The sequence below is a fragment of the Hirundo rustica genome, chromosome 1 (assembly GCF_015227805.2).
Source record: "Hirundo rustica isolate bHirRus1 chromosome 1, bHirRus1.pri.v3, whole genome shotgun sequence".
Taxonomy (NCBI): Eukaryota; Metazoa; Chordata; class Aves; order Passeriformes; family Hirundinidae; genus Hirundo; species Hirundo rustica.
In genome coordinates this window covers 7,327,480-7,354,791 of record NC_053450.1, presented here as the reverse complement: position 1 = coordinate 7,354,791, position 27,312 = coordinate 7,327,480, and the positions used below count along the sequence as shown (strand labels likewise).

The 27,312-nt window shown below is 40.8% G+C and overlaps 1 protein-coding gene across 1 annotated transcript in view; it reads right to left on the bottom strand.

Annotated features, from left to right (window-relative positions):
• NDRG1 (N-myc downstream regulated 1) overlaps positions 1–27,312 on the bottom strand; it is a 39,328-nt gene continuing 12,016 nt past the window's right edge. The window contains exons 2-16 of the mRNA XM_040059083.2: positions 25,949–26,027; positions 23,294–23,329; positions 15,868–15,973; positions 14,300–14,420; positions 11,981–12,043; positions 10,375–10,435; positions 9,856–9,942; positions 8,605–8,661; positions 7,555–7,658; positions 7,128–7,184; positions 6,296–6,347; positions 5,480–5,527; positions 3,933–3,968; positions 2,560–2,611; positions 1–1,843 (exon numbers count right to left, since the gene is read on the bottom strand). Coding sequence (XP_039915017.1) covers positions 1,578–1,843; positions 2,560–2,611; positions 3,933–3,968; positions 5,480–5,527; positions 6,296–6,347; positions 7,128–7,184; positions 7,555–7,658; positions 8,605–8,661; positions 9,856–9,942; positions 10,375–10,435; positions 11,981–12,043; positions 14,300–14,420; positions 15,868–15,973; positions 23,294–23,329; positions 25,949–26,011 — 1,209 coding nt within the window. The 5' untranslated portion in view covers positions 26,012–26,027 and the 3' untranslated portion in view covers positions 1–1,577. The remainder of the gene's footprint in view (positions 1,844–2,559; positions 2,612–3,932; positions 3,969–5,479; positions 5,528–6,295; positions 6,348–7,127; positions 7,185–7,554; positions 7,659–8,604; positions 8,662–9,855; positions 9,943–10,374; positions 10,436–11,980; positions 12,044–14,299; positions 14,421–15,867; positions 15,974–23,293; positions 23,330–25,948; positions 26,028–27,312) is intronic.

Sequence of the window (27,312 nt, the reverse complement as noted above, 5' to 3'; positions counted from 1 at the left end):
TTGCAAAGTTACAAATTTATTTGTTTTGAAATAAATACAAATACTTCATTAAGAAACTTTTCTTGATAGACTTTACACAATAGCTTTATTCTTTCTGTAAATTGTCTGTTCTTCCCACAAAATGTTACGGATATTCTACACAAGAGCTGAAGTTAGTCAGTATAAAGGAACCTAGATGGTGTTCTTCTGAACAAGCAATCCCAAAGTATTAACATTGGCTATTTAACTGCTCGGCATTTGAGCTTTTTTTCTGTGAGGACTGCAATTCAGCAGGTATGCACTGGAGCTCCGGAAATCCTGTCCCACTAGCTATGGAAGGACAAACTTCAGAACACCCAACTGTGACATTCTGAGTGGCAGAAAGGTATCAAGCCACTAGCTTCAAAGAAAGCAACCCAAGGAGGCTATGCAAAGATGCAGAACCAGCAGATCATGACATTTAATGAAGTCGACACTGTATTCCAGAGACACAGTGTTGCTGCTCCACCACTTTGTGGAATACACTTTTCAGCACCAGTGAGATCTCATCAGATTCAAATCTAGTAATTAGTGGCAGTTGAATGTACAGTATCTAATTACATGCCCATCCCACAGTCATTCATCTCTCCTGACAAAGAACAGCTGGATCTGTCTTTGCTTACAGAATTCCAAATTTATCACAATTGTGCTGGACACAAAAGAACTCGAGCTGCAAAGATAAGCTTTTCTGAAGGAAATATCAAGCTCTTTCTGCTTAGCTGGCATGTACAACTACCCTACTTGTTACAACTACACCAGCTTCTCCAGTTTGGTAAACCCTTTGGCCCAAGTTCCCAAACAGGAAATCCTACCTTGCTTACCAAATTTAAATCCTGTCCTCATTTGGCTAAGCAGGTTTTAGGGTCTAGGAGAGGGGAAGGAAAGGAAGACTGGAACTAAATTTCGAAAAAGTGAAATGAAAAACCTTAAAGATTTAGTTCATCTCAAAGTCACATTAAAATAGCCTATTTTAGTAGTATATTATTGTACATAGGAAAACAGGCTTGAATACTAATGAATTAGAAGGCCTATAAATGCACGATACGTTAACTTCTCTATCATTTGAAGTCAAGCTATATACAATGAATTCAACTCCAGCTTCAACATGAGGCCATAACACATTTGTTTCATTTCCTTTTCTTAGAAGTTATCCTTAGAAGTTACTTTTTCTCCCCCGCTTTGAAACTCATCTCAAATTGTGCCAGTTTACTTCAAGAGAATAAGAGATAAAGGGGCCTGTAACAGCTTTGATTTTAAAGGAGAGTATTGAGCAATTCTGGTTTGACTCTGAAGTGTTTACAACCACATCAGCTTTTGGCAAGTATCCTTTAGAATTTGGCATTCACTGAAGGAGGGCACAATAGCAGCAGCAGTCTGAGATGCAAGAATAATGACAGAGCAAATGAGATGCTTCTTTTCTTTGGTCCCTCTCAGACCCTGGTGAACAGAGTTCATCCTACAGAATCACTAGAGATTAATACCAGTTACATTTTTGTGATACACAGGGGGCATCCATTACTTTTTCACACTGTGACCAGTTTAAAACCTCCCACAGCCATCTAACAGGACACTTCCATGGACTTGGGGCTTGATTGTTCAGCGTTGCTTGCCGAGTTCGGCGTCAGCTCGATCCGCGTGTCTGTGTGAGAGCGGTTCCTGGAGCCATCCCTGGTGTGAGAGCGGCTCCTCGTTCCCTCCCCGGTGTGAGAGCGGCTCCTCGTTCCCTCCCCGGTGTGAGAGCGGCTCCTCTGTCCTTCCAAAGAGGTTACACTGGAGCCAGAAGCAGTGCGGGACCTCATCAGCCTGGTCATGCTAGCAGAGGGCACTGCAAGAAGAGCCTTTCGTTAATACCTCGCTGTATGGACTTGGAAGGAAGCCCCCGCCTTCCTCTCAGCCTTAACCACTCTCAGAGGAGCCTTCATGGTTGAACCGGTAATTTTCAGGGTACCTGCACATGCAGAAGCACCTCCCCTGCGCCAGGCATATAGTTAAGGGGACCAAATTACTACAGTGGAATTAGTGGCCAGGGCTGAGGGATTCAAGAAACTTTAGGGCACACTGCTGTGGCTGCAAGGATCCAGAGGGAAATTGAAGAGACCCATCAGCCCCCCCATTACTATTCAATATTCAACCTCTGCTGGCAGCTCAGGCTCATAGTGCATCCTCACAGCAGCTGTCAGAAGCAAATATGTGAAAAACAAACAGCCACAACTCAAAGAAGTCTCTGAGCCAAATGAGGTTTCCAATGTTGTGTGCAGTAGATGAACCAGATCCTTTCATGCCATGAGGGGATGCTATTATAAATAGCCACCTTAAAAACATCGAGATAAAGTAAAAGAGGTATTTACAAAGCTCTACTATTTAATAACTTCACTTGGTCTGACAACCCTTTGCCCAGATATGACATGTATTTTTTTCCCCTTGCAAATGCATATCCAAAATGGAAAAGGTGACATATCGGGGATCAGAGATGTTTTGAGTGCTTAGATGCCCAATTAACTTTGGTAGCAAGATCAACCATTCAATAAAATCAATACTTACTGTATCCCATTCCCTGAACAAAGTATTTGAAAGCTTCAGCAAGCTTGGCAGGCTGCAAAAGAGACACAGAGTTACCGTAGGCAGTGCTCAGTAGGTTACATTACAATGTTACAGACTCCAAAGATGCCCTACCTTAACAGGCACATATTAAATATGCTCTGGGCTCTACTGACCGTATGAAAACTTCATTTATAAGAAAATTCCACCATTCCCATCCCTAGTTGTCTCCCCATATTTTACAAAATGGATACATGCATTTGAAATCCAGGGAACACAAGTGGTCTATACCTGGCTAAAAACTTGACTTGTGCAGTTACTGAGGCAGATGAACCAAAGTAAAACTGGCCTCATAAAATGTACAAGACAGTTCATACAAGACTAGCAATTGAGTAATTCCTAATCAGTAGAGAACAAATTCAGCTATCCAGAGCTGATAGTTATGTTCATAGGGCAAGTAAGCTCACTAGGAATATACAAGCACAACTGCCTACAATTGACATTCTTGCAATGAGGCACTCCCTGCTTTTCTCCTCTGCAAACAGTGGCCACATAAGCTTCACTGTCTCAATTATTTCACATGAAAGTATTTTTTGCGTAATTCTCTGAACCACTGCAAAGAATGGACTTCTATAACAGAAGCAATGCACATACTACCACGTAGATTTAAAAAAGCCTTTTCCCAATTCCCACTGCTGGAGCATACACTGCCTGTGCAGGGACTTCAGCTGCAGACAATTACAAATGGAACTTTTCCTGAAGTTCACAAACAGCACTTTATATTGCTCAGAAATCTATTTAAATGTTAGAGCACATTTCAAAACAGATTTACAAAACAGTTCTTTTAGTGAGGCAACACAAGTGTATAGGTAAATTCTAACTTTGCCAGCCTGGCTTTATTAGCAGCTTGGAAGTTATGCCTAAATGCGTTTTAAAAACTCCAGTTCATCCACAGTCCAGCTAAGCCAGTGAATGCAATAACTTAGCATTGTTATTTCCTGCCTCCCACTTTCCTGATGTATACTATGTATAGTCCAAGTAAGAATATTGTTAAAATGTCAGTGGCTCAAGCCTTAATCCACATTATCTTAGTAAACAGGCATAAAATAATACCTCTGCATTCCCACCTCAGTTCTTTACTTGGTTAAGACTATTAGTGAAAATAATGTCCCCTCCCAATCTTAATTTTGCGCTTCATTGCTTTTTAAAGAAAAAAAGAAAGCTCACATGACCAACTGACATCATTATTCATGAAATCATAACCATCCTTTTGGCTGACATTTAGGAACAGCAAGTACCCTACAGGAAAACACCCATTTGTTGCAGTCTGACGCTGCAGAACACTGTTAGTGGGATTTCCGCCAGCCAAAGCCTACCTGGGAAACTTGGGGGAGCCCACCGCAGTCAGCCATCTGAAACGGGATGAGAACAGCCAGTCAGCCTGCTGCCAGAGGAACTCACTTATGCTCAGGATATATGGAAACGACCTTTTCAGCTATCTGGCAGAGAAAACACTTCCTTTTGTTGTGTGAGTAACATACACGTGGATGAACGTATCAAAGCAAGCTGTTAAATGTTTATGAAAGCTAAAGACTGCACCCCAGAAAACCATGAAGTGTCTTGATGCTCAGGAAAAGCATCAGCTGTAGCTACAAATGCTTTTTGCTGGGCAGCAATTGCCAGTTTCTTAGAAACCAGCTTATTAGTCCTGGTTGCAAGTTCAGCTCTGAATTACGATAAAATGACTCTATATTGACCTGGATGACAAACAGGGTAGAGAAAACAAACACCTAAAGCTCAGAGGTGATAGGGAAAAACTATTTGCTGAGATTGTTGATGGCAAGCATCAGCCTTACTTGCCGATGGAAGCAGGGAAAGGCAAATGAGAGAAGCTATCTTGAGTGCATGAAATATTTTTGGAGCCTTTCATTTTTCCTGCCACTCCACCCCTCAAAGTCAACCCAACAAAAACAGTCCTGTTCCAAGGAACACTGCAAGCTGAAAACAGCAGAGTTGTAAATTACAGGAAACCCCAAATCCTATCTAGGATTAGTTAGCAGCAAAACAGGCCTGCAGCAGGATATCCCTGGACTGAGCAAAAGGTTGGCCACTGATACAAGGTCTGAGACAGTGCCAGAAACTTTGTTAGGGTGTCTGCCACACCCACGTTATAGGGCAGCAGCGTAACTCCTCAAAGTTAGGAGGAAAAAAAATAATTATTTATTATCATTTTCAGTGACTAGTTCACTAAAGAGAGATGAAATAGCAGCTCTCAGCAAATCATGACCAAACTTGTTTCACTGTTTGCATGCTATTATTCCATCAGTAACAAGCTGAAGATTGCACTCATACTCTGAATGCCTAATATCAGCCAAAGCCTTTGCAAGATGTTCTGCTGTTTGTAAGTGCATTTTATCAGTTTTTCTGGAAAATAGCAGTAAGATGTCCTGGACTGTACCCTCATAAAAGGCAGGTTGACCAAACTGTGGCTGATAGATTAGCTGTTGATTCACCTGACACTGCTGCTGAGAGGCAAGCACAGGAACAGAATGAACTGGTTTGCACTCCTACTCTGTTCACAACTTTTCAAACCTTTCAAAATGTCTCAAGATCTGCTTTGCCAACTCTAGTCAAATTCATTATGGGTATGTGAAATACTGAACATTTCAACTCTCATCCCTACTACTCTAAAATAGAGGAGCTGAGAAATTCCCTGTTGTTAATTCTGACAAGAAGCCCCTGGTCTTGTTTATCCCACTAAAATACTCTCAACCCTGAAGGAACTGTTTTCTTAAGTCAGAACTGGATTCTCACTGTATCATTGGTGTTGTAACACATCACTCTAGTTCTGCTTTTTTAGCTAATCCAACTGGCTTTATGTGAGAAGAATGTTTATTTTAAAAAGTACAGTTTTTGTTATTACCTTCAGAAGTGTGGTCCTTGTTGGGTCCAGCTTTGAGTTGCATTCAACCTATAGAAAAGAAGAGCAGCATAAGGCAATGCACACAAAATTTTAAGTATGAAATCTTGTACGAAAACGGATCCAACACCTTGTTTTGTGGCTTAATACAGACTAAATTGAGCATCTTATGATTCTGTGTCAAGATTTTATGCATATACACATCTTTAATCCCAAGCAAGTCAGCTCACATTTTAAACTGCATTTATTCCATGTACAAACCCATAGTTGGGAACTGGAGATTTTTTTTTTTTTCCATCTGTTTCTGGGACTTCAATGGCAACAAGTGTTGTTTATCTTGTGATTTGGGGTCATCTGGTAGCTGCCCAAGTGGTGAGCAGCCATGTGGCCACGGGCCAGCAGACTGGGCATGCCCATTTAGGCACAACATTTGAAGTCATCCAGCCATCTGGGGAGAGTTATAATGGGCAAAAAGAAGCTCTTCACTTGCAGAGTGACCCAGGGCACAGCTCCAGCACCACACAGCAAGTTAAAATACCAGCAGCAGATTCCTCTCTAAAGGAAAATATTTGCGGTTCACTGGAACTACTGTGGTGATTATTCCTAACGTGGTAGCTATTAAATAATAGTGCACAGGCAGAGGGGACAAACAGCATGGAATTAATGGCAGTTCTCCTGCGGACTGGAAGAGGAGAGCCACTGGGCTGGATTGATAGCCAGCAGGGCTGCTGTGGGGCAGGGGCTCTGCTGGCCTCTCACAGCCCCCTGGGTCACCCACCCATCCTCAGCAGGGTGGCAAAGATGGCTTGAGGTACCCACCACAGCATCCACTGCTGGGGAGCTGTCACCGACCACCAGGAGGACAGGACACCTGCAAAGAAGCACACACGAGTGGTGTTACCTCTGCCACCCAGCCCAGACCTGCCCTGAGCTGCATTTTGTGTCACTGGAAGGGGGAGACAGTTAAGCATGAGGAAAAGATTTGGTTTGTATTCCAGACACCTTAAAGATACATCAAATCCTGCACTAGCTGCAGATCTACTGACATGCTCTGATTCCTTGCCTGAGAACCCATTCTTTTCCCCAGCTGGCAGCAAATCAGCCCTTGCCAGTTCTCTTATTCCTTCCTTGCTTTGTAAGAAATTGAATGTGGGCATCAGCATCAGTCTCACGCCTCCCAGCCCCCTGAGCTCCAACTTTTGGATCTGTCCATCCAATTCCAAGCAGATTGTTAGAGGAACAGAGTCTCCTGTGTAGAACCATCAGCAGATGAGCTAGGAAGGACTTGACAGCTTACATTGCACAAGCTGCAGCATAAGCAAAAGGCAAATCTGACAGTCATTCTCATACGTGCTCTATCTTCCTGAAAGTTTTTGTTGTTTGGTTGGTCTTCTAAATTGTTTTAGGCTGGGTTTTTTTGTTTGTATAAGCACAGCTCAAGGGTCTTCAGAGCTATAATTTCCATTAACTATAACGTATTTCTGTGTGAATCTAAATACACTAATTTTCAAATACATTGTAAGCCCAAATTTTCAGATGCACAGTGGCAGGAACTACCTTTCAATTTTATTATGTTTGCCAGGTCTGAAGAGAGGAGTTCTTCCTAATGGCAGTCCCTGACTAGCAGTAAGTTCTCAAATAAAATACTCACTGAAGGGTGACAACATTCACTCCGGGAACAGGGCGCTCAATCTCTAAGTCTCGCCGACTAAAAAAAAAATAGAGAAGACAAAAGCCTTTGATACACTGAACTTTTATAGATACTTCTAGTTTAGAGAAAGCACAGACTCACATGCTAATTTAATCTGATATATGTTGTGGCCTCCAGAACTGACGTAGAACCACATTTAGACTGAAGGATCAATGTCATAGTCCAGTCCCAGTGTACAACCTTTCACCACACAAATGCACAAGGTCCTTCCCCTTGTGGGAAACCACCTGAGGTCCCTAAAGGCACTACTGAGCAGAGCTTCATACTGGGGGAGCACATGTAATCCCACCACACAAGAATTGCTGTCTCTAAAGAGCTGGACAGCCTCTTAAAAGTTTCCAATTAGAAATCAGGTAAATGTATTTACCTGTTGTAAGAGTTGACAAAGAGATGAAGGTTGGTTTGATTCATATCATTAATGATATGCTGGCGGTAAGTATAGATCAGGTCATGGTTGCTGTGAATTTCTTCCTAAAGTGGAGACAGAATTGTTCAGAACAGGAGCTATTTTCTGAAAGGATCTGAAAACATGGCACAGCAGCTGTGTATCAGACTCACATCTGCACAACAGGAGTGCACCTCGAGGGAAGGGACAGCTTTCAGCACCCAGTGAAGTCACCCAGAAATAATACTAGCTTCTGATTGCAGTACCACTATTTTCACTTGAAAGCTCCAGTATGTTGTAATGTTAAAACCTCACAATTGCAAAACATGTTGTAGTGCAGATGGTTACAGTCAGACAAGTGTGAGGTTTTAAAGCAAATAAAAAGAAGATGATTCAGGGTAAGAAGCCTAATAAATGTTGCCAGGTTAAAGCAGATGTTGAAAGCTTAAAAACACAATGTGGAACTCAATTTCACAATAGTAAATAACTAAGCTTCGAGGACTTCAATCAGTAACATTTTCAAACATTTGGGTTCTAAAGTCTTTATAGATTAGTTCCTTGTTCTGCTGGAATGGAGTTTTCCATTGCATTTACTAAAAATTTCAAGCATAGCAAAGTAGCCTCAGAAAACAGTGCAGCACTTTGCATTAGGCTTGCACTGGAGAGCATCATTAATACTGATAACCAGCTGTCACAGAGTTACAAGTATATTATATATAAAAAAAAAATCTGTGGGGTTTTTCAGCTCAGAACACGAGCATATACAACTCTCATACTCGTGTTTAAGTGTTGGCTGCCTAGACAGGGAGCTACCCCTATTAGAGCTCTCACACCTGAGATGCACTTGAACACTCAGGACACAGAAAACCCCATGGCAGAATACTGCCCAAAATGCTGGGGGCACAAGTATGAATCCTATCTCACAGTTTAACTTCGTCTTTTGTTGTTTAACTGAATGCTTCTGCACTCCTCCAAGCCCCAGGAGGTAAAGACAGATGACTGAATACATCAGAGGAATCTTTTGAACATTACCTTTCCAAATAGATGTGAAATGACCATGTCTGGCAAAGCATTTGTCCAACCTGAAATCTGAACAGCAAGATTATCTAAGTATCTGCTATTAACACAGCCCCTGAACAAAGGACACCTTCCAATTACCCATAAATAGACCAATGGATGCTTCTCTGCTCTCTCTACATGTACAATACCCTAAACTGATATTTTTTCCCCCCCTCAACCCAACTAGAACACCATTAGGGGTTAATGTTTTGAGTCATTCTCATCAGGTGTCCTCACTAATGCAGTTACACAGAGAATAAATACACTGCTAGGGGCATAGGTGTGTAGGGAATCACTCCCTGCAGGAACACCAAGCAAACCAGCCAGATGGGTGCCATTTAACCCCACTGCCCACTCTCCTCCCCAACAACCCATCCTGACAATGCAATGGAACTGGGACCACAAGCTTATAACCCACAGTAAACACTCCTGCTTTGGAAGGACACAAGAACATAAGGCACGTGCTGTGCTCTTGAGGTAAGCAATTCTCACCTTGAGAGGTGAAAGGCAGAGGCACAGATATGGAAAAATTTAATGCACTGAGGCATTGGGTGAGAATCAAAATGGGTAATGAGGTTCATTTTAGCATAGAAAAGCATATATTTCATTTAAATAAGTTTGTCTATCAGTTTATTTTGATGTTTGATATAGGAATATATTTAGTAACTAAGCCTTGAAGGAATGCCGCACCCTGGTATGGTGGGTTTCTTCTAGGAGTTTCTTTTACGTCAACATCTTCTGGTTGGATGAACAATCTGTAACCAGTACTCTTTCTGAGTCCTTTTGGCACCTAAGACTCACAGATGATTGAAACATGGAGGATGCTGTTCTGGACATTTTTCTGTGCTCTGCTCGGTATTTTGGACTCTGTTGGTAAACAAAGCCATGGACAAGAAAGTACTGAATGCTACACTAAACTTGAAGTTTTCTTGAAACATGTTCCCAAAACTACCATATCCAGGTAAACTCTTCTCCCCAACAGTTATGAGCTCTTAAGAATTGTCCCACTAGCTCCATCATGTCACAGGTATCTGTTTTCCCTACATATTTTTATCACTAGCCCTGTAGGATGTATTTTTGCAAATGGAAGAATAAAGCCCAAAGGAATTAGGACACCCAGGGTATTTAGTATCTGCATCCACACCTTGACATCCAAGACTGCCAAGCTCCTCATGTCCCTCAAGCTTGCAGTAAGATTTCTTTTTCTAACTTAAAGATGTTTACCTTAGTTGCTGCCCAGTCCATCCAGCCTTCAGCACAAGGGTTTACATTAATGAGAACTAATCCCTCCACCATATCTGCATGGTTTAACTGCAAAAGAGAAGTTCTAAGATTCATCAAATATCCTTTGCAACTTGACAGTCAGCAAAAAAATTAAATTAGCAAATTATGTCATGGGGAAGAAAGTGGTAGGTTTAGTTTTATCTTGCAGAAAAGAAGCATATGTATGGGAAAAAATCATTAGAGCAATTCAACTGAGCAGCTGGAGAACATTAGAATTTAACTTCTTCTCCACCCTCAGTTTAAATAGAGAACTCCCATTATAAAAACCTTCTGCAAATTAACTGGGTAGAGCCCAGGCCTTAAAATGGAAAATCGAGGTCTTCTGGATTAGCTGTCCTGCAGATTGTGGTATTTCACTTAAAAGCCTGGCTTGTATACTTAACTGGGCACAGCAGAACAGGAATTCTCCATGCACACTATGGAGACAACAACATGTAAGGGAAACTCCACAAAACTTACAGCAAATCTGGTTAAAATGTAGGCACCAGCTCCAGTTCCCATTCCTATGATGGTCTTCAGCCTGCACAACAATAAAACAGAGGAGACAAATGAGGAATGGTGCTGAAAATAAATGACACCAGTGGTGTTCCTCTTTCACACTCCAGTGTGTGTCTGCAGGATGGGCTCAGCTCGGGCAAGCTTTGGAGCCTCAGCAATGTCAGTGGCCACAGTAACATTTGCAGGACCCTGGTCCTCATGCACAGAAGAGCAGCAGCTATCCTCACTTATCTTTAAGTAAATATACTGAGCAACCACAGCATTGTTCTGATCCTGGGAGGAAACGATTAGTCTCTGCCAGAAAAACGTAAAAGATACAGACCTGAAACCTGCAGCCTAAATACAAAGCTGCCCCCTCCCCACCACAGCTATCCAACTGGGGCACTGGTTCCTCTCTAACAGGAGGCTGGCAGGGAAACATCTCCTGCTAGCCAGTCACTGGGGTGATGAAGTTTAAACTTCATAACCAAACAGGGCAGAGACAAACCAAATATTTGCATTAACTGAAATCAGGTTTAAAGCATCACCTTCAAGGTCTTAGAAAATACACGGAAGGGGAGGCTAGACAAAACCACTGAGAAAAACAGGTTATTCAATGCTTTTAGGAAAATACTTGATAGTTTTGATTCTCCTTAGCAATATTAAATCAAGACTTTGTAAATACACTTCAGTTTAATCGATATTCCAGGTACTGATGTTATTGGTCACATTTTTTTCCACAGTGCAGCAGAACTGATGACCCTGTGCCTGACATCAGGCTGTTCAAAAAAATGCACATCCCCTAAGGAGATAGTGAGGTAAACTGGTCCACAGTACTGTAAGAGCTGGTTGCAACTGTGCAATGCCTAATCTGGGGAGATGCTCCAGCCTGTGTTTTCCAAAGCTGCCTACTCCTGGAATGCCAAGTTTTCTCTGCTTGTTCTAAAAACGCCTTGGAGGTGTCTACCTGCCCTCTCCACTGTGTACCAGGAGCATGAGCTCCACAGAAAAGGAATCTTTCTCAGCTCCAGCTAAAGCTGAACTCTAAGGGGAGGACAAGTCCCCAAACGTGGTGCAGGTAGACAATGCAGGAACACTAGGTCTTTCAACATTTCTACTACCAAGTGTAGATGCCAGAGGCTCAGGGAGGTCAGACTAACCCTCCAGAACACTCAAGCCACAGAAGCAAAACAGTAAATGTCTTCAGATGGGACTGATTTTTTTTTTTTTTTTCTTGCCTAACCACAGGAAAACGTGGGTTGTTACAGTGGGAAGAACAGATTTGTCTGTGCCCTGCCCCTGCGAGGGCGATGCACAGAGAAGACTGGAGGAAGCCCCTAAATTAGGCACATGGGATTTCTCCCAAGTTGCTTCCTGTTTAAAAACAAACATTTCAAAAAGGGCCAAAAAATAAGCTCTTTCAGAAACCAAGGCAAAAGCAATCCATCTATGACAGAGGAATCCAAAACAACCACAAATGTAGTTCTAGGAAACAAAATGCCAGACAGCCAAGCCAAAGCAAATGCCTGCTCTTTCTGTGAGCCACGTAAAGAGAAGGAGAAAAATAAGTAAACAATTCTTCACTCACCCAAACTGTTTCAAGATTCCAGGAATCATTTCAGCCAGCTGATCCATGGAGGGATACACATACCTAAAACAAACATGTTTTTGAGGAGTTGCTACACCACGTCCAGCAGTGTATGCTGGCATGTTTAGAGACAGTGATCGCTGTAGAGCTAGTACCAAATCATGAGAACATGGAGTGTATGAGCTGAATTTAAATCAGGCGCAAGCACAAGTAATTCTGTAGAAATATTAGCATAATCTATATATATTTTACATGTTATGAGACAATAGATGGTTAAGAACAAAACAGACCACAATGACTCTTTCCCAAGGAAAGTTAACACTTAGAACTTATGAAAAAGTTTGAATAAGAGAGATGAGTTTCCAACCACAATGTTTGTATTTCTAGTCCGTCACAAAAAAAAGTTTCCCAGTATTGCATAATCAAGAGACTAGAGAAATGAACTCTAGGTATTTGGCAAAAAACTTACATGCATGTTTTCAAGGGCACAAACATTATCACAGGGTAAATGAGAACAGCTTTCCATTAATATTGATGGAGAAAACGAAGGCATAAGGAAGGCTATGAAGTTGATGAAGAAGGCTCAATAAGAAACACCTGTTTGTTAATGCTCCTGGTCTTCTTAAAAGCAGAAATTAAACTTTGAGAGAAGGAGATTCTGAGAAAAATCTCCACTGAGTAGCCTGTGGAAAAAATCTATCCAGAGTAGAGCTGGAAAACATCTGTCTAGGATGTATTTAAATCTGTTTCCCATCAGAATTACACCTAATTATTCTTTAGTTTAGCCTCCAAAATATAACCAAACAAAAACCACCAAGGGCAGTGAAACATTTTATTTTCTTAGATTTTCTTGTTGGGAAATTAAACCTTAACATGACAAAAGCTGGTGTCACTGAAACAGCTTTGGTCTGGGAGATTTTATTGGAGCCTTTCAGTACTTAAAGAAGACCTATAAGAAAGAGGAGGACAAACTTTTCAGCAGGGCCAGTTGTGATAGGAAAAGGGGTAATGGTTTAAAACTGAAAGATTAGATTTAAATTAGATCTAAGGAAGATTTTTTTTTTCTTTTTTACAATGAGGGTGGTAAACTCTGAAAACAGGTTTTCCAGAGAAGTGGTAGATACCCCATCTGTGCAAACATTCAGGATCAGGGGGACAGGGCTCTGAGCAATCTGATCAAGCTGTCCCTGCTCGCTGCACAGGGGTTGGTCTAGGTAACCCACAAATTTCCCTTCTAAGCCAAACCATGATTGTGTGACTTAACTTGGGCATGCTGGTCTCCCAGTTGAAGGGCAGGTAGTGATAATAAAGCTTCTTACACAGCCATCACAATTTTATCAAGTCTTTGCTAGCCACAGATCACGATGGTTGCCGTCTGCAGCTGACAACTCAGAAGCGTTAACACTTGTTCAGGACACGTGGGCTAAGGCACTTAAAAGCTCATGATTTAAACAAATGCAAAGACAGGGTGACTGAAATAGCTTTGTAGGCTGCTCTGATAGACAACTGGGCCATTGCAGCTAACGACAGCATCAGACCAGCTTAAAAATTAAGCAGGGAAATAGACTGGCTCATGCAATAAGGGTACTTATAAGCTCCTTAATACGCAGTTCTTCCAGAACAACTGGTCCTTGCCTTGTATCCTCCCCTTGGCTGGTCCCTTCCTCAGCCAAGCTGATTCTTGTCCAAGGGGCATCTCAAGGTAAACCTGTCTCATTTGACCTAAACAGATAAAGAATTTTGGCAACGACAGTGCTTGTAGCACACAAGGTTTCCAAGAGTTACAGCACTGTTTGTGGAACAGTCAGGAGGACGCAGCTATCCACAACCTTCTGTGGGGGTTCACCACCTTGTAGCTGCCCAAAAACCTGGATTTTCCAGGTAGGTTATCAACTTAATATCTACCATGCTGCCATTTCATAAGGATCACAGATTTATGAGGGATGTTATGTAGAGGTTAATGCCTGTCTTGTTTATAGTAATAATTTAGTCTTCATTTAGTGTTTATATTCAGGATATCAATAGAAAACAAGCTAACTCAATATTTAAATTGACAAGATATAGATATCTTTAAAGGAACTGCTTTACAAGCAGTCTAGTTATCTGAGCTAAAACACAAAATTGCAGCCCCAAAGTCTGCTGTGAACAACAAAACAGAGCACCCAAAACTCCAGTACTTTAGAAATAGTGTCAGAATCTAAGTTCAAAAGCCAACTACTGTGCTTGGTGCAAGTACTTTTTAATGAAATTGCAGATCAAGACTCTTTTTACCTAAAAGAGGTAACTATGAAAGCATGGGTTGTTTCCCTGACAACTCACCCAGCCTGGAAAGATGGTGCTCCATCCTGCTGACCAGGTGCATCCACATGGCAGACTGCAAAGTGCTGGGTGATTTCCTGCATATCCTCGAAGTTGAAGAGAGGATTGAAGCAAGTTTTATCTTGGGAAGGAAAAGAAAATATGAACTAATTATGCTGAAAGAAATACTAAGTTTGCAGCTACAAAAAAATTTTATTAATTTATTCTGCAGGTTAGCGAGAAGTTGAATCAATCAGGTTAGCTAAGGTTTTCCATCTTATTTTTGTACCTACTAGAAGTATTTGCTTGGTGCACCTAATTCTTAAAAAAATTATTCTTTATGCAAAGTTAAAATACTAACAAAATTTAGCCAAAGGTATTCATCCTTTAGGTTTTGTCTTATATTAAATTATCCATTTCCTTATCAGTTTTCTTTTTTTTTCTTTAATTGTGTCAAGATAAATGAAGGAAAAAAAATATTCAAGGCTAAGATTCTGGCTTGTGCTTTTGCCCAAATATTACAAGTTAAACCTTATGTGATCAACTGCTGAAGACAAGTCAAGAGAAAATCATCTCTTTGGGCTACTCAGTGCTGTAGGTTCCAAGGCTTGAGGTGATCTGATTTCTGATTTTTAAGCAATATTAATACAGGGAGAGGATTAGCATCTTTTCCTTCTGGTGTGGAAAGCACCATCTTTGTGATGCCTAGAAAATTGTTCAATATTCTGTGTGTTTCTGAATGTCCTCACACAACACACATGCAAAATATTGGCAGAATATAAAATACTTTTAGCTCAAATCAACTTTAGAAGAATATGTAAGTCCAGAACAACTTTGTAACTCTGGAAAGAAAAAGGTTAAATTTAAACTTAAGTTCCAGATTTTCTCTGCCCTGATTCACTGAAAATCAAAATTAAAGACATTTCCGCAAAATACAGGCAAGGAAGCATTTTTTAATCTTAATAGTAATATTCAACCCATTGCAATAACCAGACTGTAAAGATCAGCAGGTGTTTTTAAATATTGATAACTGATTAAGAAACCATGAACTGTGTGCAACAAATAGGACTGACAAAAGAACGAACTACAGCAGGTCTGGATATTAACTTATTATATGACAGATAAGATAAAAAGGCACTTAATGTCTTTTTTCCTAATGCTAGCTAAGGACACAAAGCCAGCACTCACTTCATACTCATTTGACAAGTAATTCATATAAACCCAAGCAGCACAAGGCTGCTTATCAGACAGGCCCCAAAGCCCCAGCAGAGCTCCTTTTACAGTCCTGTTGGCAATACATCATCAGCCTCCCCTTGAGATTTTTTACATTCATACACAGTCACTGCAAACTTTCAGAGGTCTTTTGCCCCTTTAATTGAAACACTGCAATTACTTACTAAGCAAGGATGATAAAGAAAGTCTGAGAATTACACTTGCTATAAGAGAAGAGCTAGGTGCCATCTAACAGCTCCCAATGCACACAAACAAGCAAGGACCTGGGAAGGGTTTCCTAACCAGTGCTGCTGTCACAGCTCTGACTCTGGCAGTGCTGTCCCAGAAGCTGTGCTGGTAAAACGAAGAGTACTCACGGTTCAGCCCGATGTCGTGGTAGGTGAGGATGGCCGGGCGGTTCCCCCTGGGAGTGCCACACATGGTGACACGCACTGAGCCATGCACTGTCTCCACATCTTGCTCCTGGGAGAGAACAGCAAGAATCTGTCAGGGATTGTCCAAGTGCTCCACATCTGCTGCAGCAGACCCTGAGGGACCACAAGCACACATCCTGCCCCATCCCAGGGTCTGCTCTCAATCCCATCCTGACACCCCCTGTTCTCCCCCATGGTCGGGACTCCGTGCTGACATTTTACATTTGACTGTCACCTCCTCCAGTCCACAGACAAGTACAGAAGCACACAAGCTGCTAGCTGTAACCAGATGCTGAGGGGAATAGCTAAACAGTTCTTTAACCACATTAAAAGGCAGGTTAAGAAAACAAAGCAGTTTTGTTGTAACGACACCTAGAAAAACATGAGCTTACAATGATGACTCTCAACATCTGCAAAAGTGCAAGTCACCATGATAAAATATTTCTGATTTGTAGAAAAAGAACTCTAGCTGAGAAAATAACCACTATGCCCCAATGAAAGCAGCATTAAGTAGTTTGTATATCCTTATTTGCCGTAAGGATTTATTACATGGTGAAGCTTTGCAATTGCAGTAGTCTTCTCCAATAAAATCAGCAGCCAGATTTGTTTGGTTTATGGCTTGTGAGGTACAGACCTCATCATAAATGCAACTGCCTAAAGTTTGCTAATAGAACAAAATTAGTTTGCTAATAGCACAACATTATGGTGGTGCTTATCAGAAAAACATTACGAAGTCAACTTCTATTATGTGGCATAACAGGAGTTTATACTGCTTACTGATCTTAAAGCCAAGGACACCTTCATTAACATACCAAAGTTCCCTTGAACGCCATCTTTTGGATCTCTAAGTTAGATGTGATTTACACAAAAGATTGAACAGTTTTTTGTTTCTTTTTCCACTTGAACTTCAGATGGATATAAACAATTTGGTACTTTGCCAACATGTATAAAGGGAATCACAAACTAACAGTTATTTCTGACACTTATTTACAGTATGGTTACACTCACGTAACAATCAAAATTATATAGTCAGTAGCCAGTCTTTGCATCTCACCAGAATCCTTTATTTACTGGCACAGGACACAGATATAATCCATGCCATTCAGCGCAGCCTGCTGCTGCAGGGCTTTCTTGACCTGTTTTATGTAGTAACACTCAGAGGCAAAGTCCAAGTTAAATTCAAATCTATTGAAAATTAGAAATCAGAGGTGTAAAGCCTCTGCAAAAACCTTTTAAAAGGTTTGATTACCTTTCAATATCTGAGGTAAGAATTCAATCTAAATCTCAGCTCCTTAATTTGATACAAGGAATGCACTGCACATTTTGTTGCAAATAAAGGTTCTAGGCAACACCATTCTATTTTCATTTCATCTATTTTCCTTTTAATTACACAATTACATCAGTTTTAAGTTACATCTGAGGCAGTGAATCAAGAACTATCTCCCCTTGTACATAAGAGAAATTAAGCATCTCTACTCTCTGAGCTATACTCCACCAAAACTCTAAATTTTCAGCTTCTGTATCTCCTTAGAGACTCATTCCTCTGCATACTCACTGCATTACTTATCAGGTAAGCTGTATCTTCCACATCTAGGACCATCCTTAGGCAAAACAGGGTGACAAATCCAGTGAGTCAAACAGAGGACGGGTGGCAGGTTTTTACTTTGTCCCAGCAGGGAACTGCGTTATATAGACAAGCTGCTCTCCTATATAGGCTTATGACTCCCATAATGCCCAGCTGGGGAAACCAAAACAGTCTAATTCACGAGGATGTCACTCTTAAATAGGATTTGAACCAGGTTTGACCAGGGGAAGAATGTACTCAACAGAGGTCAGACATCAAAGATGAACTTAGTCCTTGCCACACAATGCACAAAGTGCCAAATTTCAGACCTGGGATTTAGCAGTCTTTCCTGCTGCTGTTTCCATCAGATTTTGAGAAGTTTAGCTTCATTTCACATCTCGTTATCTGAAATGCTGAAACACCCCAAACTTAGGCTAAATTAAATCAGAATTGAGTTATTTCCTAAAAAACAGAATTAAAGCTCCCAGTAAACACAAGTGACTAAAAAATTAGTGTAAGTCACAATGATTCTGAACAAAATAACCAAGACCTTTTAAACATTTGATATTTAATATTTCCAAAGTAGATAAGCAACACTTAGTTTAAAGTATTCCTACATCACCACACTGATGTCACTAAGTTCAGCTTTTGGCAGAAAATATGGTATTGTACATTATAAACTGGGTATATCATTAACATATACTATTAAAATAGAACTATAGAAAGGCTTGGGTTGGGGATGTTAAAGATCATCTAATTCCAACCCCCCTGCTGTAGGCAGGAATGCCACTCACTAAATCAGATTGCCCAGGGTCCCAATACATTCTGTGTCTTTAATACATATTTGGGCGCTGTCATTGTACAATACTCCTGAAGAGATTTGCAGTGCCAGTACATAGCAATTAATAATAGCTAAAATTAATCTAAAATTAATAATGATGGCAGTTAATATTTTCCACATTCTACTCTTTTACGCTTAGCTAATTAAAAAAATAATAATTTGGCAACCTCAGCACTGTAATGAGTGTAAGCATTATTGTGTAACACACCTCCTGCTGAGTGTGGAATATTGAAATTATTTTCTCCTCAGTTAGAGACTAATAGGCATTTCATATAATCATATTTCTATTACTAGAGCTTTCCAGTGACAACAGTCAAAATCCAGAACTTGTTTTCTTTGCAGGGAGTGCCTTCAAGATTCAGGATCATCCTCCTTCATGCATGAAAGAAAAAGTCTTTTCATGGTAGATAAAACCAAACCCTTGAACTTGCACATGCCACTGACCGCCACAGACAACTCTTCCGGAGCTGGAAGGCTGAGTCTAGTTCAAACTCAGTGCCAGCTAAAAATAGTTCAGAGACAACAGGTGACCATGCTCCCAATAATTGGCATAACACAGTCAGTTTAACAATTAGCTCAATTCCTCATTATCATCACAGTGAGATTCCCCTAATTCAGTAGGGTTGTGCTATTTTCCCATAGCACAAATTCTTAATGGAAAATGCACACAAGGTTCCAAAAATACAATCAATTCAAACCAGTTTGTTTGGTGACATCAACAACTTCACATCCCTATTGATCCTATTAAAGATCAAGAGATTTGTCTACGTGATGTAGGGATGGATGTTTTCAAAATGCAGAGCACTGAAAACAGATGGCAGCACATCCCAATCAACATCAACATTATAGTAAGAGGCTCTTCACCAACTGATTTGTATTAAAACACTATCTTGGAAAAAAAATCCAAGGTACACTAATCCGATAGAAGGATAAAGACAAACACACCATCTGTTCACATCTCTCACTTCAACAGAGGTGCAGTCTTGTCTTAGTGCACTAAACACACACAGAAAAATACTTCCAAAACATGGAATTTAAGCGAGGCTGTCTCAGTTTGGGGGAGCTGGTAGATCCTAAAATAGATTTTATTTTTGCTTCAAGTGACCTTTATATTTTTTCATGAGGTGAGAAGAGGAAGACAATTTGTTATCACAAACATGGCTCATTTATCCCTTGCCCTCTCCACCCTGGGTAAGTAAGACATGGATTGAGAAACATATTTATGAACAAGTTGTTTCCTGAAGTAGGGAATATGCAACCAAAATATCTCAGATGTCTAAAAAGGAAAACTGTACACGCACACTGAATGTTTTGCTAAACACGTCATGTTTTATATTTTAAGTAAAATACCACGTTCCATCAAGATTATTTTAAAGCTTTCAAATATACTTAATCCTCAATTACAATCTCATGCTTTTATTTTAATTCATAATATTATGACTGTTAAATACACCTCCCTTCTCTTACCTCAGAACTGAGGGAAAAGCTTCAGAGCTTTTAAAGAAGATTTAAATAGCTTTTAAATTTCTAGGAGATAGTGCCTTTTAAAATCATATTACTTAAGAACTTTATAATAGTAATACCTGCATAAGCTATTTCTTCACTTTTCTTTTTCAGTTTCTTGGAGATTAAAATAATTTGAGCTTTAAATATGCTATTTCAATGTTGAGTTTCAAAATCCCTTTGCCCTGAAGTTCTTTAGCATTTTCTCACTAGCTTTTTCTACTCTAAAATAGAATTTCAATTAATCTTATGCTTGTTATTCCCTAAATCCCCAATGCCCACATTTCTTTTTTTAAAAAAATTTGTTAACATTTCTATTCTGAATGAGCAATATTAAGAAAAGGGTTCCTCAAATTAGGTTGGGAGTCAGGTATATCAATAAGGATGATAACTTCAGATGTAAATGTAAGTTACCCTGCTAAGGTGGAAGCCAAGAACAAAAACTTTTTTGCAGGAAGTGACGCAGGTTATTGTGATGGCTCTGCCCAGGGATTCTTCCTAGTCCGATTAGCACTGGGTCACCCTGCTCTGCTGAGTACAAAACCACAGCCACTCCCATCCCTTTCCTTCAGCATCCCCAAGGATGAGGAAGTCCACAGAGCACACTGCAATGTCCCAAACCCACTGGGAATCCCACCCCTCCTGCCACAGGCACCAGCTGATTCATCTCCCCGTGCAGAGCAGCTCTTCCCTTCTCCCTGAACAGGAGAAAGTAAAGCAGAAAGGGATCTTTTGTGCCTAAGCATGCAGATAGCCATGAGCCATGAATTGCAAGGGACAAACCCGTCTCTGCTCCCTACAGCTGCCTCACAGCTTCAAGTTTTGCTGAGCTACCGAGAAAGCAGAGTGCTGATGGACTGAAACACAGAGCTGGGAGGATGAATATGCACAGTGATGAGGAGCCAGGGCTCCACTGGCTCCAAAGCTACCGAGCTGGAGAATGTGCACATACATCAAACTGGAAATGCAATCAGAATGTGCTTGGCTTGAAGACAAAGCCACCCAGGGCACAGTGCCCCGCACTGGTTTGTCATCAATCATCCTAAAACAGGTTTGGCCAGGAACACTCCCCTTCTTGAGACACAGGAGACCTTTACTTCAATTTTCAGGTGGGGGCCACAGACAGACACAGTAACAAATTACTGACTAGAGGCAGCTCAGAGCTGTCACTTCTTTCAGATCTTGTCTTGGCCATCCCCTGGTAGCTTCACAAAGGTTTACCTCCAGAGAATAACCATGCACACATCTTGTGAAATGTGCTTTCAGAAAGGCAATATACCACTATACAGTGGCTTACTTTAAAAATAGAAAGCCATATTTAACTCTAGTGTGTCTAGAATTGCATGTGAAATAAGAATTTATTTCTTTCCAAGTCTGAGAAACTAGGTAAAATTTACTCTTGGAAGGAAAATACCTCATGGACAGTTCTTTTTACTAGTGGCAGAAATAAAGTCATTAACTGAACACTGCTTAACTTGTTCCCAGAAGGATGGAGGAACTAGCAGTGGACACCCACATCCATACACAGGCATTGAATAAGCCCCATCAACAAGTACCAATAATTTCCTTCCCTGGCCAGGTCAGTCCTCTTCCCAAGTAGTTCATGGGAGACGCTGCTCACTAAGACCACACTTCAACCTCACTCCTGAGTGACCCAGGTCCTCTGGGGCCACACATGAATTTCTCTAATGAACTAAGCAACCAAATCTCTCACAGCAGTTCCAAACCACTTTTTCCACAAATCAACCACAAAAGAACTTAAAGAAACAGAGGGAGGGTACTTCTGGCTTTAAGGACCAAAGCCAAGTCTCCTTTGCAATCAAAATTCTTAACAAAATGCATTGAGACTGTTCTTCCACATTTTTCCTAAACTGGAACAACTAAAGATTAAACTCTTAACAAAGACAGATCATTAAAAAAAGTAAGAGCTGGCAGAACAGGGCTAAATGACAAGAACCACTGCTCTGGATTAGCGACAGTTAATCCAAAACATGGAGGGGGAAAAAAAAGCAAAAAGGCTTAGAGAATTTGATCTTGCAAGTTAAAAAATCTATATATACACATGGTTTACAAACCAAGGATTTTATTCCAAGAATAGAAGTGAAATATGGGTCACTTCTGGATTCTTAATCAAAATACTGTAGTATTCCTGTTAGCAGACTTAATCTGGGATTCAATTCATTTAGACCAAGTGATCAATCCGGAGCCAAACAGATTCTCCCATGCTGTGCACAATCCTGCAAGAAGCTGTATGGTGACAATCCTAACTTAAATTTATCAAGACTTCAGGCAGTAGATTTCATTAGAAAAAAAATGAGGGGGAAGATGCAGGATTAGTGTAAACTAGAGCTTTGCTATAGAAGTAAGAACCATTGAAAGATGAAAAAAGGTCCAAGATAGCTGTCTCACTTGGTTTCCAAGGAAAAGTCTTGAATTTGTGCTGTATTTTTTAAGCAATTGGCACAACATTGAATACAAACATATAGACAGGTGCTAATAAAGCTCAAAATGCAATAAAGTAGAGAAGGGTAATTTCCTTTAAGAACATGAACAGAGACTAGAACAATTTAATAGCTTTCCCTATTTTTTCAGTCTGCTTCCATTTCTACACACCTTGACAAGAATCAGACACCCCGTGAGCCTCTTTTCCAGTACCTAACCCTTGTCCTGAGCAGTGGGAAAACACTGCCCACCCTGCTCGAGGCAGGTACACCCTCCCTGATCTCCATCCTCATTCAATCCAGCCTGGCTCCTGCAGCCATGCAATTCCTTAGTCTCAGCTAAGGACCAGCAAGGGCAAACTTCTCAGTCAAAAGCCCAAATGGCAATAAAATAAGGGGAGCCAGAAGAATGACCAAGTCACCTCTCAAAAGCATGACACTCGGGGAAGTGAAGGGCCACCATGTGACCTAGTGGTGTGCCACAAACTTGTATATTCTGTCTCCAAATAAAAATATAGAAATACCATCACTCCTGTTACTCATGACACTGATTTGCTTAGCACCTTCCACCACCCCACAGACTTCAGGAATATTTTGGAAAATTTCAACAGCATAATGGGATGCATCCAGAGGAACGTTTCCTCTGAGGAAATGCGTGCACACTGCTAATGAAAGCAAATTAACTGGGGAAAGTGTGTGTCCATGTGGGAGGGGAATATATTGTTTTCACTCCCACTGCTGAAGATTCTCATTCTCTTAGCAAGAATAGAACTGTTGCAAACCAGCCACCCTCTCTGACTGAAACTTTCTCAGCTCCAGTCTGAAAAGGCCCCCTGCGGTCCCCTTCACATCATGACAGCACAGCCCCATTCAGAACCCTCTCCCACGGTGACAGCACTCCTGGCAAGCAGGCAGTCCCTTCTGGTCACATCTCGCTGCTTTCTCAAATGTCAATTCAATCTCTCCTCGTGCAAAAAGAAAAAGAGAAAAGGAAAAAAAAAAAAAAATAGCTTTACTTGCCTGAACATCGAAGTCTGGAAGGAGGCGAGTGATAGCCTGTGAAGAGATTTGAAAGCATTAATAGAAGTAACTTGCATCTATGGAAAATTATGCTTGGATATGTGTTCTAGCCCCCCAGTTCTGCATTTGAGAGTTCTCTCTGTCCATTCAATGAAAGCTTTTCTGATGAGCATCAATATTCACCCAAGAGCTTTTAAACCCCCTAATCTTCATGGAGAAATGAAAGCAGTAAAATACTAGATTACAGACTGGCAAAATGAAGGATAGAAACTGGTGCATCCTCAGTTATCATTAAATCTCTGAGCAATACACTCACAAGGAGCAGTAAAACTGAACTTTTCTGCATCATCCTTTGTAGCCATGGAACAGCCAACAGCCTCAGTCCTACCTAGGACGTTCAAGAACACACTGAACACTTGCAACTCAGTCCAGCAGTCATCACTGAGGCTTGGTTACATGATGTAGAAAGTGGGAAGGGTCTTATTCCAGCCACATTTAGTCTTTGCACTGTTTAGGAAGCTGGCTGGACACAGAGAGGTCCATTCCAACTTGCCATAACTGCTACTGAAAATCTCCTGCACCTGCCCAGGGTCTCCACGAGGAAAGGAGTTAGGTGAAAACCTCCCCACCTCAAATAGCCTACAAGACTGATAGCTTCAAAGGAGGAAATGTCTTATAACTCTTTTTAAGGAAGAAAAGTCAAAATCTTATTTCCACTGCAGGCTGAAAACAGGGAAGAGCAGCCAAGCAAACACTTTATGCTGCAAAGTGCAAAAGAGGGCAAAGCTTGAAAAATAATATTGAGATGAAAAGGAAAGCTTAGAATCCTGGCAAAGAGATCACTCAGCCTCAGAAGCCCAGATAAATTAAGGTCAGAAGCACCATAGCTGCTTTCTAAGGGGACCCTCAAAGCACTGCAGTACAACCTGTAATTCTCACAGCTGTGACTTTTAGGCAATTAGGCACAGTCTTGGACATGCAAACAACTGCCTAAGATCTGACTGAGCAGAAACAATCTTGCACAGCTTTAGCTTTAGACAATCTGCTGTGTTTTACTCTTACTGTGCTGTTGGTCTCATGACCTTTTAAACACAGCATTTCAGCCACTTTTGTTCCAGTGGGACCCAGAGCTGAAAGGAATAAATACATTTGGCATCTGTACCAACAGCATATGAAATCGAAATAAGGGTGATCATCGCCCAGGAAAAAAAGACTTGGCTGTAGCAGAAACCCAAGCACAACAAGCCAGGACAACTCCAGAGAGCCTCACCCAATAACCAACTCCACTGTTCATCTCAATATGTGCTGAGCATCCTTCAGGGCAATATTTTCCACTTTCTCAAAATACATTAGCATCCTTCGTGTATGTTACATTGGCCACAGAGGAAATCCAACTCCATCCTAATTTCCCCCATGCAGACAAAATTTAAGGTAACGTCATGAACAAAAGCATACAAGGCTCATTGTCAAGATTCCAACTTTTGACCTAAGTGCTACCAAAACCCAGGAAGTTAATCAGTATTTTAAGATATTTCTGAACTTTGAAGCAAAAATATTTCAATACTAACAGGACTTCTGCTTAGAATCTCCTTTGCTTTGGTACTTCTGCACAATATGGGCATTAAAAAGGGGTCTTAGTTTCTGAAAAGTTTGAGCGCTGCATTCAGTGGTACCCAAACAAGCTCTGCTTTCATGCAATGTCCTTGGCAAAGGAGCTGTGTTTAAAGTTTCTCTAGCCATTTCACTGCAGTCACAAGTGGAAATTGTTTTCTGAAGTGTTTACATAAAAGAGGGAGGGAATAAAAAAGTAAGTAGCAGATAGAGCAATGAATTCTAGCGTATAGGACCAGAAAAAACCCAACACATTTATATACATAATTGTCAAGGAAAAAAGCCATTGGGAACAAGAGAAAAATCTTAGTTTTATTTATACAAAATGTTGAAATGTTCCTTCAAATACTACAGTGAATTTTTTGCCATGAACATACCAAAGCACAGAGTATGGCTACAACTGAAGAATCAGACAGCCACTGAATCCAGATGTTGTTGATAGATTTGGGGTTTTTTTAAGTCCAATAAAGAGTGGAAAGTAGTATAACAAGGTTTAAAAAATAAAAGCTAGGATGTTTCTGTGCTGCAACTCCAGTGGCTGCAGCAGGAGGTGGGTTGTACACAGCCAGCTGGCTGTAACTCATGGCTCAGTGCACTCAGAGGACAAGGGCTCAGCCCTGCCTCTGGACTCAGCTTGCCCAAAGGAAATGTAAAGAAGGAAACGTAAAGGCTCCCTCTGTGAGAGGCAGCTGACAGAGAAAGCCTGTCTTTACATTGAGAAGTGTGTAGCTATAGAGGCATGTACAAGAGAGTGCCCAATTGGCATCATTTGGTACAGCTAAAAACACCCAGAGCTGTCATTATTCAGAGAAGAAAAAATGTCACCATCATATTAGAAGAACAAAACCAAACAAGAACAAAAATTTAGGGTCAGTTTTGCATTTTTAAAAAAAATCCAACCCAATGAACTATTCTTATTCCATCTCCAGTTTTTCTTCTTTTCTTCCATACAATATGTTCAAAATAATCTAAGAACACATGTACAGTTCCAAAAGCAGTCCTTACAGAGAGCACATAAGCTCTTAAAAACTTTGAAATAATTACCTCCTCCTTCTCTACCAGAGGTTTCACCTCTGCAAGGTGAGCATCCTGGAACTCTGTTGACATGGTCAGTAGCTGATATCTGAAAAGAGGAAAAGAGATTTGTTCTCAGCTTGCATCAAAGATTAAATACAGGAACAAGTAAAGATCCTGCTCCACCCAGCCCCCACAATGACCCACTCTTTCAGGTTATAGTTTAAAAGACCTCTGCAAAAAGGCTATAAATCTCTTGTAAAATGCCTCCCTGGTTTATTTATATACACAATCCTGCACAATATGAGATTAAAGAAATATTAAAGCTGCAAGATCAAAGAAGTTTGACAGCTTCAAAGCAGGGAATGCTGAAGGAAACAGGGCAGGGACAGCAGAGAGAACCATGGAAACTGTCATCTTACAGGCAAAAGAAGGCATAACCAAATCTACACAACTACCTACTGAAATTTGCTTGAATAGTTGTATCTGAAAAGCTTTTTTTTTCTTCTGTGTATGCAAGGCTCCCTCACTATCCCCCAGATTTTTACAGTGAGAAGTATCAAACGCATCAATTAATTGTCAGATTGATGTGCTCCATTCTTCAGGACAGAAAAATCAGTTACTCCTATAAGCAGACACCAACAAGGTTCATGCAATAATGCTATTTTCAAAACTGCCAAAGGAAGTTTTGACTGCTGTATCCTGCTCTTGGGCAGGACTGGCACTGTGATGCCCAGCCCTCAGCTGCAGGAAGCTTAACTGGGAACACAGACACAGCAAACCCAGGAGAGGTGACTGCCAAGGGAAACAGAGTCATGGGCCATGGCTCAGGGGCAGACTACCTTCTGCCCTGGTCCAGACTGGGAGCTGAGAGCAGCATCTCCTCACTCCCTTGACAGAGATAAGGTACCAGGGTCAGGGCAGTTCTCTGTGAAGCTCTGATGAATGACCAGAAACAGTTCTCAAAAGAGATCCAGAACTGCTGCAGCAGCAAATACAGAAGTCAAAGTCATTTTATTACATATCCTTCAGCCTGCTGGAGAAATGCATATCGTGTGAGGTTCGGGCATCTTTAATAAATTTCCAATTTTGTCCATCTGTGCAATTATAAATCAAATTAAATATTTTCTTAAAAAGTAAATTTTAGAATGGTCCCAAGTAAAGCATATGAGTAAGTGCACTCAAAGCAAGCCAAAAGCCTGAAACATATTTAGGAATTATTGATTAAATGTAGCTGAACACATTTTAATTATTTGCTGAAGATAAGCATAGAACTACACAACATAACTTAGATTGATTCTTTAAAGCATGATCCCCTGTCTCCTGACTTAAATCTGATTTAAGTCCATTATGATGTCTACATAAATGACCTGGTGGCTCAGGAAGGGCTGTGA